This window comes from Marmota monax, unplaced genomic scaffold (assembly GCF_021218885.2).
Source record: "Marmota monax isolate L192 unplaced genomic scaffold, Marmota_monax_Labrador192_F-V1.1 WCK01_AAM20220418_F8-fsc00050, whole genome shotgun sequence".
In the NCBI taxonomy this organism is placed as follows: Eukaryota; Metazoa; Chordata; class Mammalia; order Rodentia; family Sciuridae; genus Marmota; species Marmota monax.
Window position 1 is genome coordinate 5,231,309 of NW_026694552.1, and position 14,013 is coordinate 5,245,321.

The 14,013-nt window shown below is 38.0% G+C and overlaps 1 protein-coding gene across 2 annotated transcripts in view; it reads left to right on the forward strand.

The window, feature by feature from the left end:
- Rnf128 (ring finger protein 128) overlaps nucleotides 1-14,013 on the forward strand; it is a 98,114-nt gene that overhangs the window by 25,367 nt on the left and 58,734 nt on the right. The window contains exon 1 of one of the 2 annotated variants that reach the window (XM_046420852.2): nucleotides 12,464-13,164. The exons of the other annotated variant lie outside the window; for it this stretch is intronic. Within the exon in view, the coding sequence (XP_046276808.1) occupies nucleotides 12,681-13,164 (484 nt within the window). The 5' untranslated portion in view covers nucleotides 12,464-12,680. Of the gene's footprint in view, nucleotides 1-12,463; nucleotides 13,165-14,013 lie in introns of those variants that run through there. 2 annotated transcript variants of the gene reach the window in all.

Genomic DNA, 14,013 nt, shown 5'->3' on the forward strand with positions numbered 1-14,013 from the left:
TTTTTCCCATAAAAGTTCCTATACTTTGTATCATATAATTTGTGGTGAAATAAAAACTAACATTATAACTCTAAAATGACTTTTTGTTGAAGACCTGCTTCTCCATTGCCTGTTTCCTGCTACCAACATACATATAACATTTACTCAATTCTGGGGTGACAAAACTTAATTACTGTGTGGATAAGAGTGGCAAGCTAGCCAATTTCAGTTGTTTCAACTATGTGCTAGAGCCTAGTCACTTATTGCCAGATACTTGTTTACTCCAAGTTATTGATCAATTTTGAGCCCTGGGCAGCTGCAGCTAATCCTAATGCATATAGTTGGCAGCTGTGAATTTGTGACTTTGCCCCTTGGAATACAAAAGCTGCCTTTGCCCACACTCATGCAGACTTGCCCTTCTAAAGGGCAAGTCTTAGCCTCAATAGATGATTGTGATTATGCACTACTATAGGATATTTTATATTTTTATTTGTTTTTGAAGATTTTATTACTCCCCAAATTGGATATCTATTTAAAGTTCAATATTATATTTTACAAATAATAATTATATAGATTTATGGAGTACAATGTGATGTTTCAATACCTGCTTATATTGTGGAATGATCCAATCAGGCTAGTAAACATAAACATCACCTTGAATACTTATCGTTTCTTTGTGATAAGAACATTTATAGTCCATTCCTTCACTTATTTTGAAATATACAGTATGTTTAACTGTAATCACCCTGTTGTGTAATAGGTCAGCAGAAACTATTCTTCCTGTCCAACTGAAACTTTATACCCTTTGACCATCTCCTTCTATCCCCATCTATACTGCCCCACCCCAGCCTCTGAAAATCACCATTCTCCTCTCTATTTCTCTTAGTTTGACTTTTAATATTCCAAATATACATGAGATCATGTGATTTGTCTCTATGCTTAGCTTATTTCACATATCATAATGTCCTTTTGATTCATCTTTTGCAAAAAAAATGACAGAATTGTTTACTTTTTTAAAAAAAACTTTATTTATTTTTTTATTGGTACTGGAGATTGAACCTAGGGGTGCTTAAACACTGAGCACAACCCCAAGCCCCTTTTTATTTATAGACAGCATCTCAGGAGTTGCTGCAGGCCTCACTGAGCTGATGAGGCTTGGTTTAAACTTGTGATCCTCCTGCCTCAGCCTCTTGATCCCCTGGAATTATAGGTGTGTGCCACCATGCCCAGAAGAATTTTTGGCTTTTTAACGACTGACTTGTATTCCATTGGATATATGTACCACATTTTCTTGACCCAAGCATACATTGATGAGCACTTCAGTTGTTTTCATATATTGGTTATTGTGAGTAGTACTGCAATGAACAGCCATCTTTTCAACATTTTGATTTCATGTTCTTCAAGTATATGTCTAGTGGGGTAATTGCTGGATCATATAGTAGTTCAGTTATTAATTGTATGACAATCTCATATTGTGTTTTCTATAATGGCTATGTTAATTTACATTCCCATCAACAGTGTAGAAAGGTTCCCTTTTCACTATCTTTGTAAATTTGCCTGTTTTCTTTTTGAAAATAGCCAATTTAACATATGTTAAGTGATAGCTCATTGTGGTTTTGATTTGCATTTCTCTGATGATTAGAGGTATTGAGCATTTTTTCATTTATTTCTTGTCTATCTTCTCTTTTTAATACCTTTATTTTACTTATTTATTTTTATGTTGTGCTTAGGAAGAACCCAGGGCCTCACACATGCTAGATGAGCACTCTACCACGGAGCCACAAACCCAGCCCCTATCTAACTTCTTTTGAGGAATGGCTATTCAGATCCTTTTTTCCATTTTAATGGGGTTGTTTGTTTCCTTGATGCTTGAGTTCCTTGCATATTTGGGATATTAGCCTCTTATATGAGGTACGATTTGCAAATATTTTCTTCCACTCTGTGTGTTAGCTCTCCAACTCACAGTTTCCTTTGCTGTGCAGAAGTTGTTCAGCTTTATGCAATCCTTAATGTCTATTTTTGCTTTCATTGTCTGTGTTTTTAACATTCTATGCAAGAACATTTTCCCATGCTAATGTCATGGAAATTTTTACTATGTTTGCTTCTAGAAGTTTTACAGGTTCAGCTCTTACATTTAAGTCTTTAATCCAATTTGAGTTGATTCTCTAATAAGTGGTAAGATACAGATCCATTTTAATTCTAATGCATGTGAATATCCACTTTTACCAGCATCATTTATAAAAAAGACTGTCCTTTCCCTGGTGTGTGTTCTCGGCACCTTTTCAAAAATCAGTTGACCGTAGTTGTGTAGGTTGGTTTCTGGACTCTCAATTTTATTCCTTGATCATTGTGTATGTTTTAATGCCAGTATCATGTTGTTTTAATTGTAATAGCATTGTAATGTATTTTAAAATCCATTTATGTGATGTCTTCAACTTTGTTCATTATTTTTCTTTCAAAATTTCTTTGCCAGATTTGGGCCCTTTATAGTTCATTCCATACAAATTTTAGAATTGTTTTTTTCTATTTCATTGAAAAATGGCATTAGAATTTTTATAGGGGTTGCATTGAATCTGTAGATCACTTTGAGTATTATGATGGACTTTTAAACAATATTCTTCCTATTCAGGAACACAGAAGAATTTTCCATTTTATTTGTATTGTTTTCAATTTGTTTCATCAAATTTTTTTGTAGCTTTCAGTGTAGGGATATTTCACCTCCGTAGCTAAATTTACTCCTGTTTAATTTACTTTTTGGTGTTATTGTAAGTGAAATGATTGTCTTAATTTCTTTTTCAGATACTATTTTATTAGTGTATAGAAACACTACTGAGCCGGGCGTGTTGGCACACACTTGTAATCCCAGTGGCTCAGGAAGCTGAGGCAGGAGGATGGAGAGTTCAAAGCCAGCCTCAGCAATGGCAAGGTGCTAAGCAACTCAGTGACACCTTGTCTCTAAATAAAATACAAAACAGGGCTGGGGACGTGGCTCAGTGGTCGAGTGCTCCTGAGTTCAATCCCTGGTACCAAAAAAAAAAAAAAAAAGAAAAAAGAAAAAGAAAAGAAAAGAAAAAGAAAGAAAGAAAGAAAAGAAATACTACTGATATTAAAGTTGATTTGTATCCTGCAACCCTACTGAATTCATTTATCTATTCTAAAAGATTTTTTTCTGGATATTGTAGGGTTTTCTACATATGGGATTATGTTGTCAGTAAACTTTCTTTTGTATTGTCATGTTCCCATCTTCTTTTCCTATTTGAATACTTTTTTTTTCTTCTTACATAATTGATTTGACTAGGACTTCTAGTACTGTCACACATAAGTGGTTATAGTGGGTAGTTTTGTCTTGTTCCTGATCTCAGAAGAAAAGCTTTCAACTTTTCACCAATGATTATTAAATTAGCTGAGGGCTCATCATGTGTGACCTTTATTTTATTGAGGAACATTCCTTCTATAAGTAATTTGAACATTTTTGCAGTACTGGGAATCCAGGGCCTCACACATGCTAAGCAAGGGTTCTACCACTGAATTACATTCTAGTCCTTTACCTAATTTATTGAGAGTTTTTATTATGAGAGGATGTTGAATTTTGTCAAATGCTTTTTATGCATCTATTGAGACAACTACAATTTTTTACTTTATTCTGTTAACATGCTATATCACACTTATTAATAAGTGTAAGTTGAAATTTTCTTGCATCCCAGGGATAAATCACACTTGATCATAGGGAATGAAGGGATGTTTATGTTTTGTTTGTTTGTTTGTTTGTTTTTGAAGTATTGGCAACTGAACCTAGAGCCTCATACATGCTAGGCAAGAGCTCTACAATTGAACTATATCCCCAGCCTTGGTATTTATTCTCAAATTGTTTTCAGAAGCCCAAATCTTCAAGGAATTAATAAAGGAGGTTACTATTGAAAAACAATCACATTCCATTTATAGACTAAAAGTATTTATTGCTCATATGCATTTTTAAGAGCTTAACTCCTTCATAATTTACTAAACTAGACCTATCTATGCCTGCCAAGTCAAATCCCTTCAAAGGCTTTCTGTCATTTGTCCTGTTCAGTAGCAGGGTCACAAATATTTAAATAAACAGTCATGTGCCATATAATGTTTAGGTCAATGACAGATCACCTTTATGATGGTGTTCCCATAAGATTATAGTGGAGCTACAAAATTCCTATCATCTAGTGAATGCCTAGCTGAAGAAGAGGTGAGTTAAAAAGAAACTGAAGAAGAAAAAGAGCCCCACAAAAAAAGGGTTAGCAGAAATTTTGCAGGCCTCAAAAAGCTCCTTTAAGAGTTTTGAGGGCTGGGGTTGTGGATCAGTGGTAGAGTGATTTCCTAGCATGTGTGAAGCACTGGGTTCAATCCTCAGCACCACATAAAAATAAATAGAATAAAGGTATTGTATACATCTACAACTAAAAATATTTTTAAAGAGTGTGAAACATGGACCTTAACACTGAACAGTTCTCATTAAAAGAGAAGAATGCTCATGCTGTAATATTTGTTTACAAGCAAATCTAGGATGAAAAAAGTAATAAAATGAAACAAACCAAGCAAACTACTATAGATATATTTCTGCAAACAGTGACATCTCTTCAAGAAAAGCCTGAGTTCCTTCAAGAGGAATTCCAGAAGAACCCATTGTTATCATCAAAGATGACAGCTCTATACATGTTTTTGCCCCTTAAGCCCTTCCAATAGGACAAGATGGTGGTATTGGTGATCTTGACCCTAGGTAGGCCTAGGCTAATGCATGTGTGTCTTTTTTTGTTTGTGAGAAAAAAAGATTAAAAACTAAAAAAAAAAAAAAACAAAGGCTTAAAAATAGAAATAAAATTTATAGAAAAGGATATAAAGAAAGAATATTTTGTAGAGCTATATAATGTACTTGTATTTTAACCTCTTATTACACAAAGTCAAAAAGTTTTTAAAAATTAAAGTTTATAAGAAAAATGGTACAATAAGCCAAGGTTAATTTATAATTGAAGAAAATATTTTTATAAACTCAGTGTACCAATGTTTTTAAAGTCTATGGTAATGTGTAGGCCTTCACATTCATTCACCAGCCCCCACTGACTGACTCATCCAGAATAACTTCTAGTCCTGCATGCTCCATGGTGAGTTTTTCATACAGATATGCCATTTTTTTTACTTTATTTTTACTGTACTTTTTCTGTTTAGATAGGTTTAGATACACAAGGGTTTACCATTTGTTTATAATTTTCTACAGTATTAACTATAGGTTTGTGGTGAATTCAGTACAGGTTTGTAGTCTAGGTGCAATAGTTCATACCATATAGCCCAGGTGTGGAGTAGTCTTATACCATCTGCGTTTGTGAAAGTACACTCTGTGATGACTACACAATGATAAAATCACCGAACAATGTGTTTCTCTGAATATATCACTATAGTCAAGCAACATATGATCCTACTTCCTGATTTGTTAGGCTTTAATCTAATGAAATATTAATGAGTCAGGATATATTTATTCAATTTCTCATTATTAGTATCACTATTTTGTAGCTGAAAAAGAGGAAATGGAGATTTACTTGATGTCATATAAACAATTAACAACAAAGTTAAAATAAAGAGAATGACTGGAGTAAGTTTTTGTGGATCTAGGCTACAGAGTAGTTTATTGAAATCTGATGAATGGACCAGCAATAAACCTCAAATACGTGGTCATTTTTGTAGGGCACAATTCATCAAAAACATTTCTTCTCCCATTTTTTCCCAGATAATTGTCCTTTCTTTTCGATAACATATATTCAAATCCTCTAATGGTCACAGATTTAATTCTTATGTAATCTTCACTTTATTGGAAACCTGAAAAAGAAAAATAGGAGACTGTATGAGACCAGATGAGTTTCCCAAGTAGGTTAGCTTGATATCACAGTGGACAGGAAAGACCCCTCATCTCCACAGTTACTTCAGCACCTCTTCTGTCCAACTTTCCCCAGAGGCCACCCATCCCCCCATGCCTTGATCCCTTTCTCACTCTTAATCTCTTTTCTACTATCTGTGATCCTCTTAATCACCTCCATAAACTTAACATAGCTAATCTGATCCCCCAGTGACAATCAAGTAGACACAATGGCTGAAGTTTCCTCTAGTATCCTTCACCAAAACATCCTTTCTGTTCCAGTTTTCATCAGTGGGTGCAAAACACCCTTTCAAAACATGTTCAGGCACTCTTCTCCATAGACTCATGTGAGTGAACATGTACACATGAATATGTAGATATTTATAAATAATTATGGAGACTTGACTAGATGCACTCTTGTAATCTTTATTATTTAAGATTTCCGGGGCTGATAAGCAGGACATCAAGATATTCTGGTCAAATGGTATGCTGAATGTGCTACTGGATACATTCATTCTTTCCATATTATAATGATATTATCTCTATGTATGTAAAGAGGTATAGTGGACTGATAATGCATGTAACTGGGAGTCATACATACCCCTGTATGAATTCCAACTAGCACGTACTAGCTGTGTAACTGTTAGCAAAATACTTCACCTTTCTGCATTTCATTTCCCTCATTTGAAAAATGAGAATTATAATGGGATATTATCTATTGTGAGAACCAAAAGATAAAATTAATTCTTTTTAAGTGTCTGAAACATGATAGGTTTTCAATAAATATAAGAATTTTCCTACCTTTATTTATGAAGGCAGTGTTATATAGGGCAGAAAGTGATATAATAGGAAGAGTGTAGTTTTACACTCACACATGTGGTCAAATTATAATTCTGTCACTTGGTTATCATGAGTGACCTCAACAACTTACTTGACCTGAGTCTGAGATTCTTCTGTAAGACGTAGCATGTAATACTTATAGGTATAACGGGCTTGGCCATAGTAGACTTTCAATTGTAGCTAATAATGCTGGATGTAAGTAGACTGTTCTTAGTTTCGGATTTAGCACACCTACTCTCTGCAAGACCTCTGAAATTTTGTGTGCATGAGGCCTCTCTTTAAAAAAAAAAAATCCCACGTTTTCTAATCATTGTATACCAATGTGAGCCAACTGAAGTTTATCTACATTTGCAAGTGATATCATATCATTTGGAAATATGCTGAGGCATCACATTTTGATGTTTTATTTTGTTTTGTTTGGCTGACTGTCTCCACACCCCTACCGTTTCTTCTTCCTACTCACAGCAGCACCTAGAGTTGAGATTTGTTGCCATCCTTTCTCTATACATTCTATACACCTATGTTGTTAAGCTGTGTAGCCATAGCATCACTGAGATGCCAGGGCACTAGTTGTCCCAGACTGTGCTTTGTCATTTATTTAATGGTGAGAAGCCAGAGGTGATGTCTCATTTTTTTGCAGACATATTAAAGGCTGAACATTATCGACCATCTCTACGCCTCTGCAGAAATTCAGTGTGATGGGAAACTTAATCTGCCACAATGGTGCCCTGCTGTTGCTCCTGCAGGATGTTGCTCTGTTTATCAGTTCATCATTAGATAGTGCACTGCTCAGGGCAGCTTTTAGTTTGGTATTGCTGATACGAATATTTGGCAGGGTTAGCCTTTGTGGTAGGATTTGAGGAATTTAAAAAGGCTCCTGGCCCAAATATATCTCCCTCAATGCTCACAGTGCCTGAAATGCACACAAGAAACATTTCACTTGAACTTTTTTCTTTGATATAAAGCAATGTTAAATTGTGAATGCCACTCTCCAGAGAGAAGACACTGAATCATTATCAGCTATTAATATTTAGAGTCGGAACTACATTGGAATTCTGCTTCTGTTCCTAGCTATGAGCTTAGGCAGGTTGCTAATTCTCACTGAGCCTGTTTTCTATTCTTCAAAAAAAATGGAGTTAATAATAGATGGCTGTGAGGAATAAATGAATAAGGATGTAAAGCACATAGTAAATGCTCAATGAACAGCAGCTGGTATTAGCCTTATGGAGAAGGGCCCTGAGGGAATATATGTGGAACTAGTACATTTGGTTTGTCAAGAACCAAGTGAGGTCTGGTACAGGAGCAGGGCTCAGAGAAAAGGCTTTGGTGGACTGAGGATACAGCTAGAGAGTAGCATGCAAACTCTGACGGTCTAGAGTTGAAAGGAGAAAGAGAATGGAGGGAAGCAAGGTCAAACTACATACACATGAACATTCTGACAGGCAAATTGTAGTCCTCATATTCAGAGTGTGATGCTTCGTGAAGTAGTGAGCTTTTACACTGGAAGCATTCAAGCAGAGGCTAGATGCTAACTACCTATCAAGAGTAGTCTAGTCTACTCCAGGGATTCTCCAATGTACATGTACATAAAAATCACCTGGGGATCTTGTTAAAATGCAGATTCTGATTCAGTTGGACTGGTTTGGGACCTGCGATTCTGCATTTCTAACCAGTTGCCTGATAATGGTGATGCTCCTGGTCAACAACCTCATGCTCAGTAGCAAGGCTACTGTTGTAGTTTGAAAACAACTCACAGTGACTCAGAAGGATATGGTGGGTAAAGCCAGTGAATTACGCAGAGTGGAAAGACTTTGATGCAATCATGATCTACAATCTGGTCCTCAGCTTTGAAATTTGATTGGTAGCATAACCAGAGTCTGGGCTCCTGGGAACTGACTCATAGTTAACCAAATTCACAAGAGACCAATATATGAGCCAGAATGCCAATTGATTAATTTATAATGAGAAGTATAACTTCCAAATGAACCAGATACTAGTGTTTGCTGATCAGTGCATTATCTCCCAGTAGGCATATTTACAAGAGGAGCTAAATGATAATAAGAAGGTTGCCTGGTGAGAATGGACTCAGAGCAGGGGGAGTTCACAGGATGGTTTTAATGGTTTGCATCATCAAGCTAAGATAGTCTGATTCCACAATTGGGCTAGACCTCCAGAATAGATCTGGGGATGCTAGCCTCTCCATTAGTCTCTTTGTCACCAGTCTTGTTCTCATGTAATCTGAATTATCTATATAAGCCCAGATCTGATCATAACATTCATTTGCTTTGGTGGCTTCAATAAAAAAAATTATAATTTCAAACTCATTATTACAAAATTGTAAAATATACAGAAAAGTTGAAAACTAATACAATAAGCATCCATGTATCCACCACCAAGATCCAACAATCAGCCAGGCATGGTGGCGCACATCTGTAATCCCAGCAACTCATGAGGCTGAGGCAGGAGGATCATGAATTCAAAGCCAGTCTCAGCAACTTAGTGAGGTCCTAAGCAACTCATGGAGACCTGTCTCTAAATAAAATATACAAAAGGGCTGGGGATGTGGCTCAATGGTTGAACACCTCTGAGTTCAATCCCCAGTACTAAAAAATAAAAAAATCCAATAGTTAAATTTTGCCATATTTGCTTTAAGTATGTGTGTTTACATGTGACTCAACAGTTTTAATAGTTTCTAAACTCTTTGTGCTCTGGGCCAGCCTACTTGAATAGCTTCACTTTTCTTGGTTCCCCTTTGGCAACTTACATCCCTGCCATACCTCACCACTGAAAGTCAGTTCCCTGAATGTTCTCTGGTATTCTCATATAATATACTATTGCTTATGCCCAAATATCTTTACTCTCTTTGTTTTGATAACCCTTCTTGTTTCTAAAGACTCAGTCACATCTGTGTTGCCATAACATTCTCTGCTTTTCTCAATCATAACATTTATTACTCTGTACTGTTATTGTTTCATTACCTCTGTCTCTCTAAAGTGTGAACTCACTGAGAGCAAATACTGGTTCCTTTGTGTCCATGCCTCTACAGTGCTTTGCACTTAGTAGGTGTTCAGTAATTAGAGTATCCAACTGCCTAACACACAGTTTTACCCAGTCACATCATAGGCACCCCCAGATTAACATGCCTAAAGTAAACACATCTCTCTTCCTACCCACTTTATACATTTAACCACCCCAAATACCTGGACTGAATGCCATCTAGTCTTCAGAGCTAAAGACCTCAGAGTACTCCCTAATTCTTCCATCTCTTTCTTCCCCCAAACCAACTCCTGTTGACTTTATCTCCAATATTCCACTTTTCTTCATCTCTATTACCTATTTAGTCCAGGCCACCTTCATCTCCCACCAGGAGCATAGCCAACAATCTTCTATCTGGGTTTACTTCTGCTACTTGTGTCCCCTCTAATCAATTGTCAACAGTATGAATTATATATATATATATATATATATATATATATATATATATATATATATATATATATATATATTCATATGTGTGTATGTCCCTGATTATATTACATTTTGGTTCAGTATAAAGTTCAAATTTCTAGCTTTACCCAAAGGACTGTCCAAAACTGGACCTTATGACCTCTCCAACTTTATCTCTTACCATCCTTCCTCTTGTAGTCTAGGTTCCAACCATTTTACAATTACAAGGCTTATTGTAATTGTACTTTCCCAACATTTTCTGTTTCATGTCTCAGTGCCTTTCCTTGTGTTTTTCTCTGCCTAGAAAGACTGACCCTTGCAGTACAGATGTAACCTCCTCTGGGATGCTTTCCCTTATTTCCCAGTCTGGGTTAAGTGACTCTTCTCTATTTCCCACTACTGCCCTATGCATACATCTATCATAATGTTTACATTATATGCATACAATTATCATTTTACTTGTCTTTTTCATCCAAACTAATCTAAGAGCTTTATGAGAGCACTTATTTGATTTTGTATCCCAATGTTTAGCCCCTAGGACATAACAGATATGCAATACATATTTGTTTAAGAAAATAATGAATGGATGCACATTAATAAATATTTTTTTCAAATTTTGTTTTATATATTACTTTATAAAATACTTCTTTTCTTTGGAATACATTGTTTCTTCAAAATACAATGTAGTTGATTGTCATCCAAGTAATATTGCTTGATTTAATTTTCAATGTTTTTCATCAACAAATTCAGATAATTTCTGGAATTGTACCATTTCTTAGAAATGGTTTATTTTACTAATTTCTTTTCTTCTAGTTCATTTTAATCTCAGATGTTAATGTCATCCATAATTAGGGGTACTCTGCTACCTACCCTCTCTTGACCTCCAAAGTCCCTTTCAACCGTCATGGTTCATATTTCACAAAATTGCCCATTTATTTATATTCTAGTTGCTGTTTGGTGTATGGTGGTACTTTTCCTCTAGCTTTCTCCAAAGTCATAAGAATATCAAGTGTAGAATTGTCTCATGCTTAACCTTTGGGAATAATATTAATTAAGTAAAGGCTGGGTCAGGGATTGAGGGAAGTGATTCATTGGGAATTTAACAAATGTTGGGGTAGGTTAAGAATTTTATATTTCCTTAAACTAAAAAAGTGGCTAAGACTGAATATTCTAAAAATAATTTTCTCTGATTATTGCCTCAATGTAACAACTTTATTTTAGATGTACTGTGTCCCTAAACCTGTTTGATAGTAATAGTTTTTAACATAGCATTTTACATTGTGCTAAGCACTATTCTAAATGCTTTACATGTATGAACTCAATTATTTGAACCACTGTATAAATTAGGTCATTATTATTCCCATTTTACAGATGATGAGGGAATTGAGGCACAAAGAACTAAGTTCCCCAGAATCAGAAGTTATTCATAGTGGCCAGACACAAGATGTATTAATTCAGCTTTAGTGCATATTATTGATTGCCTAGTAAATGTAATAATTGACACAGTAAATAGAAATTGTACACTTAAGTAGGGATAAATCATAATGCAATAATGACATAGGTGAATTGCCTAGGTGGGTCAGACTCCTTTCTGTTAGTGGGAAAAGGAGAAAGGATGATGTAGTTAAGGTCATGAATGCTGCAGGGATAATCATTGGGGTAAACTTGATTTATGGATGGGGAAGAAAAAAGGATTGGTTTTGAGGTATGTGAAAACAGTAATTCTTTTGTGAAGACCAATTTTACTTTTAGAAGAGGTATTTGATGCAGTACATTTAGTCTGGGGTAAGGATAGGAAGGAAGTACATACGTATGACGCCTGTTAGGAGAAGGAAAGGAGAAAGGTGCCATTTGAGGCCAGTAAAATTGGGTAACAAGAACTGGCTCTTTCCGGCCTTTCCCTAGGGAATCGGCAAACCCTGTGCTCTCCAGCACCACCCACCTACCCAAATTGTCTTGACTACAACTCAGACCCATGGGATCTGCTTCTTTTTAGTAGTACTTTCACATTCAGGCTCCGTAATCTCAAAATGCCCTTTAGCAAATGTTTGGAGGGAAAGAGGTATTCCTGCAGTTCAAAACTGACTCGAATCCTATCAGAAAGATTGAATGTTTGCAGATTCTAGAGTCCCTCGCCTGTCCATTTTTCATAAAACGACGCGACACACCTGGCCACACAAGCTCAGAGCCCACTGCAATGCCTTCCTATCCTGTTACCCTTTTAAGAGGCGGATCCCGCAGTGTCCTTTCCTCCCTCCCAGCCACCTCTACCCCCAGTCGGCTGGGCGGAGCTTCATGCAAAAGCCCCAGAGCCCGAAGCGGCCGCAGCAGTAGCGAGAACTGGAGCTTCCAAGAGCTGCGTCTGCTGCAACCTCTTTATGGACGCTACGTGCCTCTGGGCTCCGACCTAGCTCTCGGTGCATCAGTCCCACTTTGCCCGTCCCCCACCTGGATCGCACCTGGTCAAGGCCAGGGTCCTGCCAAGTGCCCAGAGAGTGCGTACAAGGGGCCCTAGGGAACTGTGAAGCGCGCGCGCGCCATGGGGCCGCCACCCGGGGCCGGGGTCTCCTGCCATGGTGGCTGCGGCTCTTCCAGATTGCTGGCATGGTGCTTCCTACTGGCTCTGAGTCCGCGTGCCCCCGGCTCCCTGGGGGCCGAAGCTGTGTGGACCGCGTACCTCAACGTGTCCTGGCGGGTTCCGCACACTGGAGTGAACCGCACCGTGTGGGAGCTGAGCGAGGAGGGCGTGTACGGCCAGGACTCGCCGCTGGAGCCTGTGGCTGGGGTCCTGGTACCTCCTGATGGGCCCGGGGCGCTCAACGCCTGTAACCCGCACACGAATTTCACAGTGCCCACGGTTTGGGGAAGCACCGTTCAAGTCTCTTGGTTGGCCCTCATCCAACGTGGTGGGGGCTGCACCTTCGCAGACAAGATCCATCTGGCTTATGAGAGAGGGGCGTCTGGAGCTGTCATCTTTAACTTCCCTGGGACCCGCAATGAGGTCATCCCCATGTCTCACCCTGGTGAGTGCAGCTACTAAATTGCACCCCTTCAAACCTTTGCCATGGCCAGTTTCTCCTATTTTCCTCAGTGCCCTCCTTTCCCTATCCCCTTGCTCTGAAGGAAAATGGGTGCCCCCTTTGCCCCCGCTGAGTGGGGCAGGGTCCTCCCCGAGATTCACCAGGCGTGGGGGTTGGGCGGAAAAAAATCCTTTAGAATTTGCCTCTCTGGTGGAAAAGGGTAAGACAAATGAGGTGCGGAGGCAGGCGAATTGAGGACTGTTTGCTCTCTTCGCATCGCCTTTTCCTGTTGTTTCACAAGGCTGCCTTGCCTTGGATTAAGTGGCGGTGGGCACTGGCTTTTAAACTACTATGGAGAAGATCATCTGGAAATCTCTTCCCCACTTTTTGCTGTACGACAGATTTCCTCGCCTCTCTTCTTATTTTTCTCTCCTTGTTTCCCTAGGTATCAGGTACAAGGTTGTGTTACTGTGCCCTGTTAATAACCCCATTGAAATTTTGGTGGAAACTTTGCTTAGCTCTTGGGTTCTCTGCCCCGTGGTCTTAGATCCCAAAGAGATTGTTGGTATCAGTGCTTTTATTTGTCTTTGAAAAATCTGATTTCAGTTATTGAGTTCCAAAACAGGTGATTAAAGTTACTGAGAAAGAAAGAGGTTTATTATTCATGAGGATAGCAAGGGCCTAGACTTTGTAAAGTAGTCCAGATAGTTCTTAAATTGGTGGAGCTGGTGTAGGTTATTGTTTTTCCCCTTCAGTTATCCTTCCAGAAACTTCCCTATTTGTGATTAGGTAACAATACCTAATCACAAATATCCTATATGTATATAGTGATCCTAGACCCCAAAGGACAGA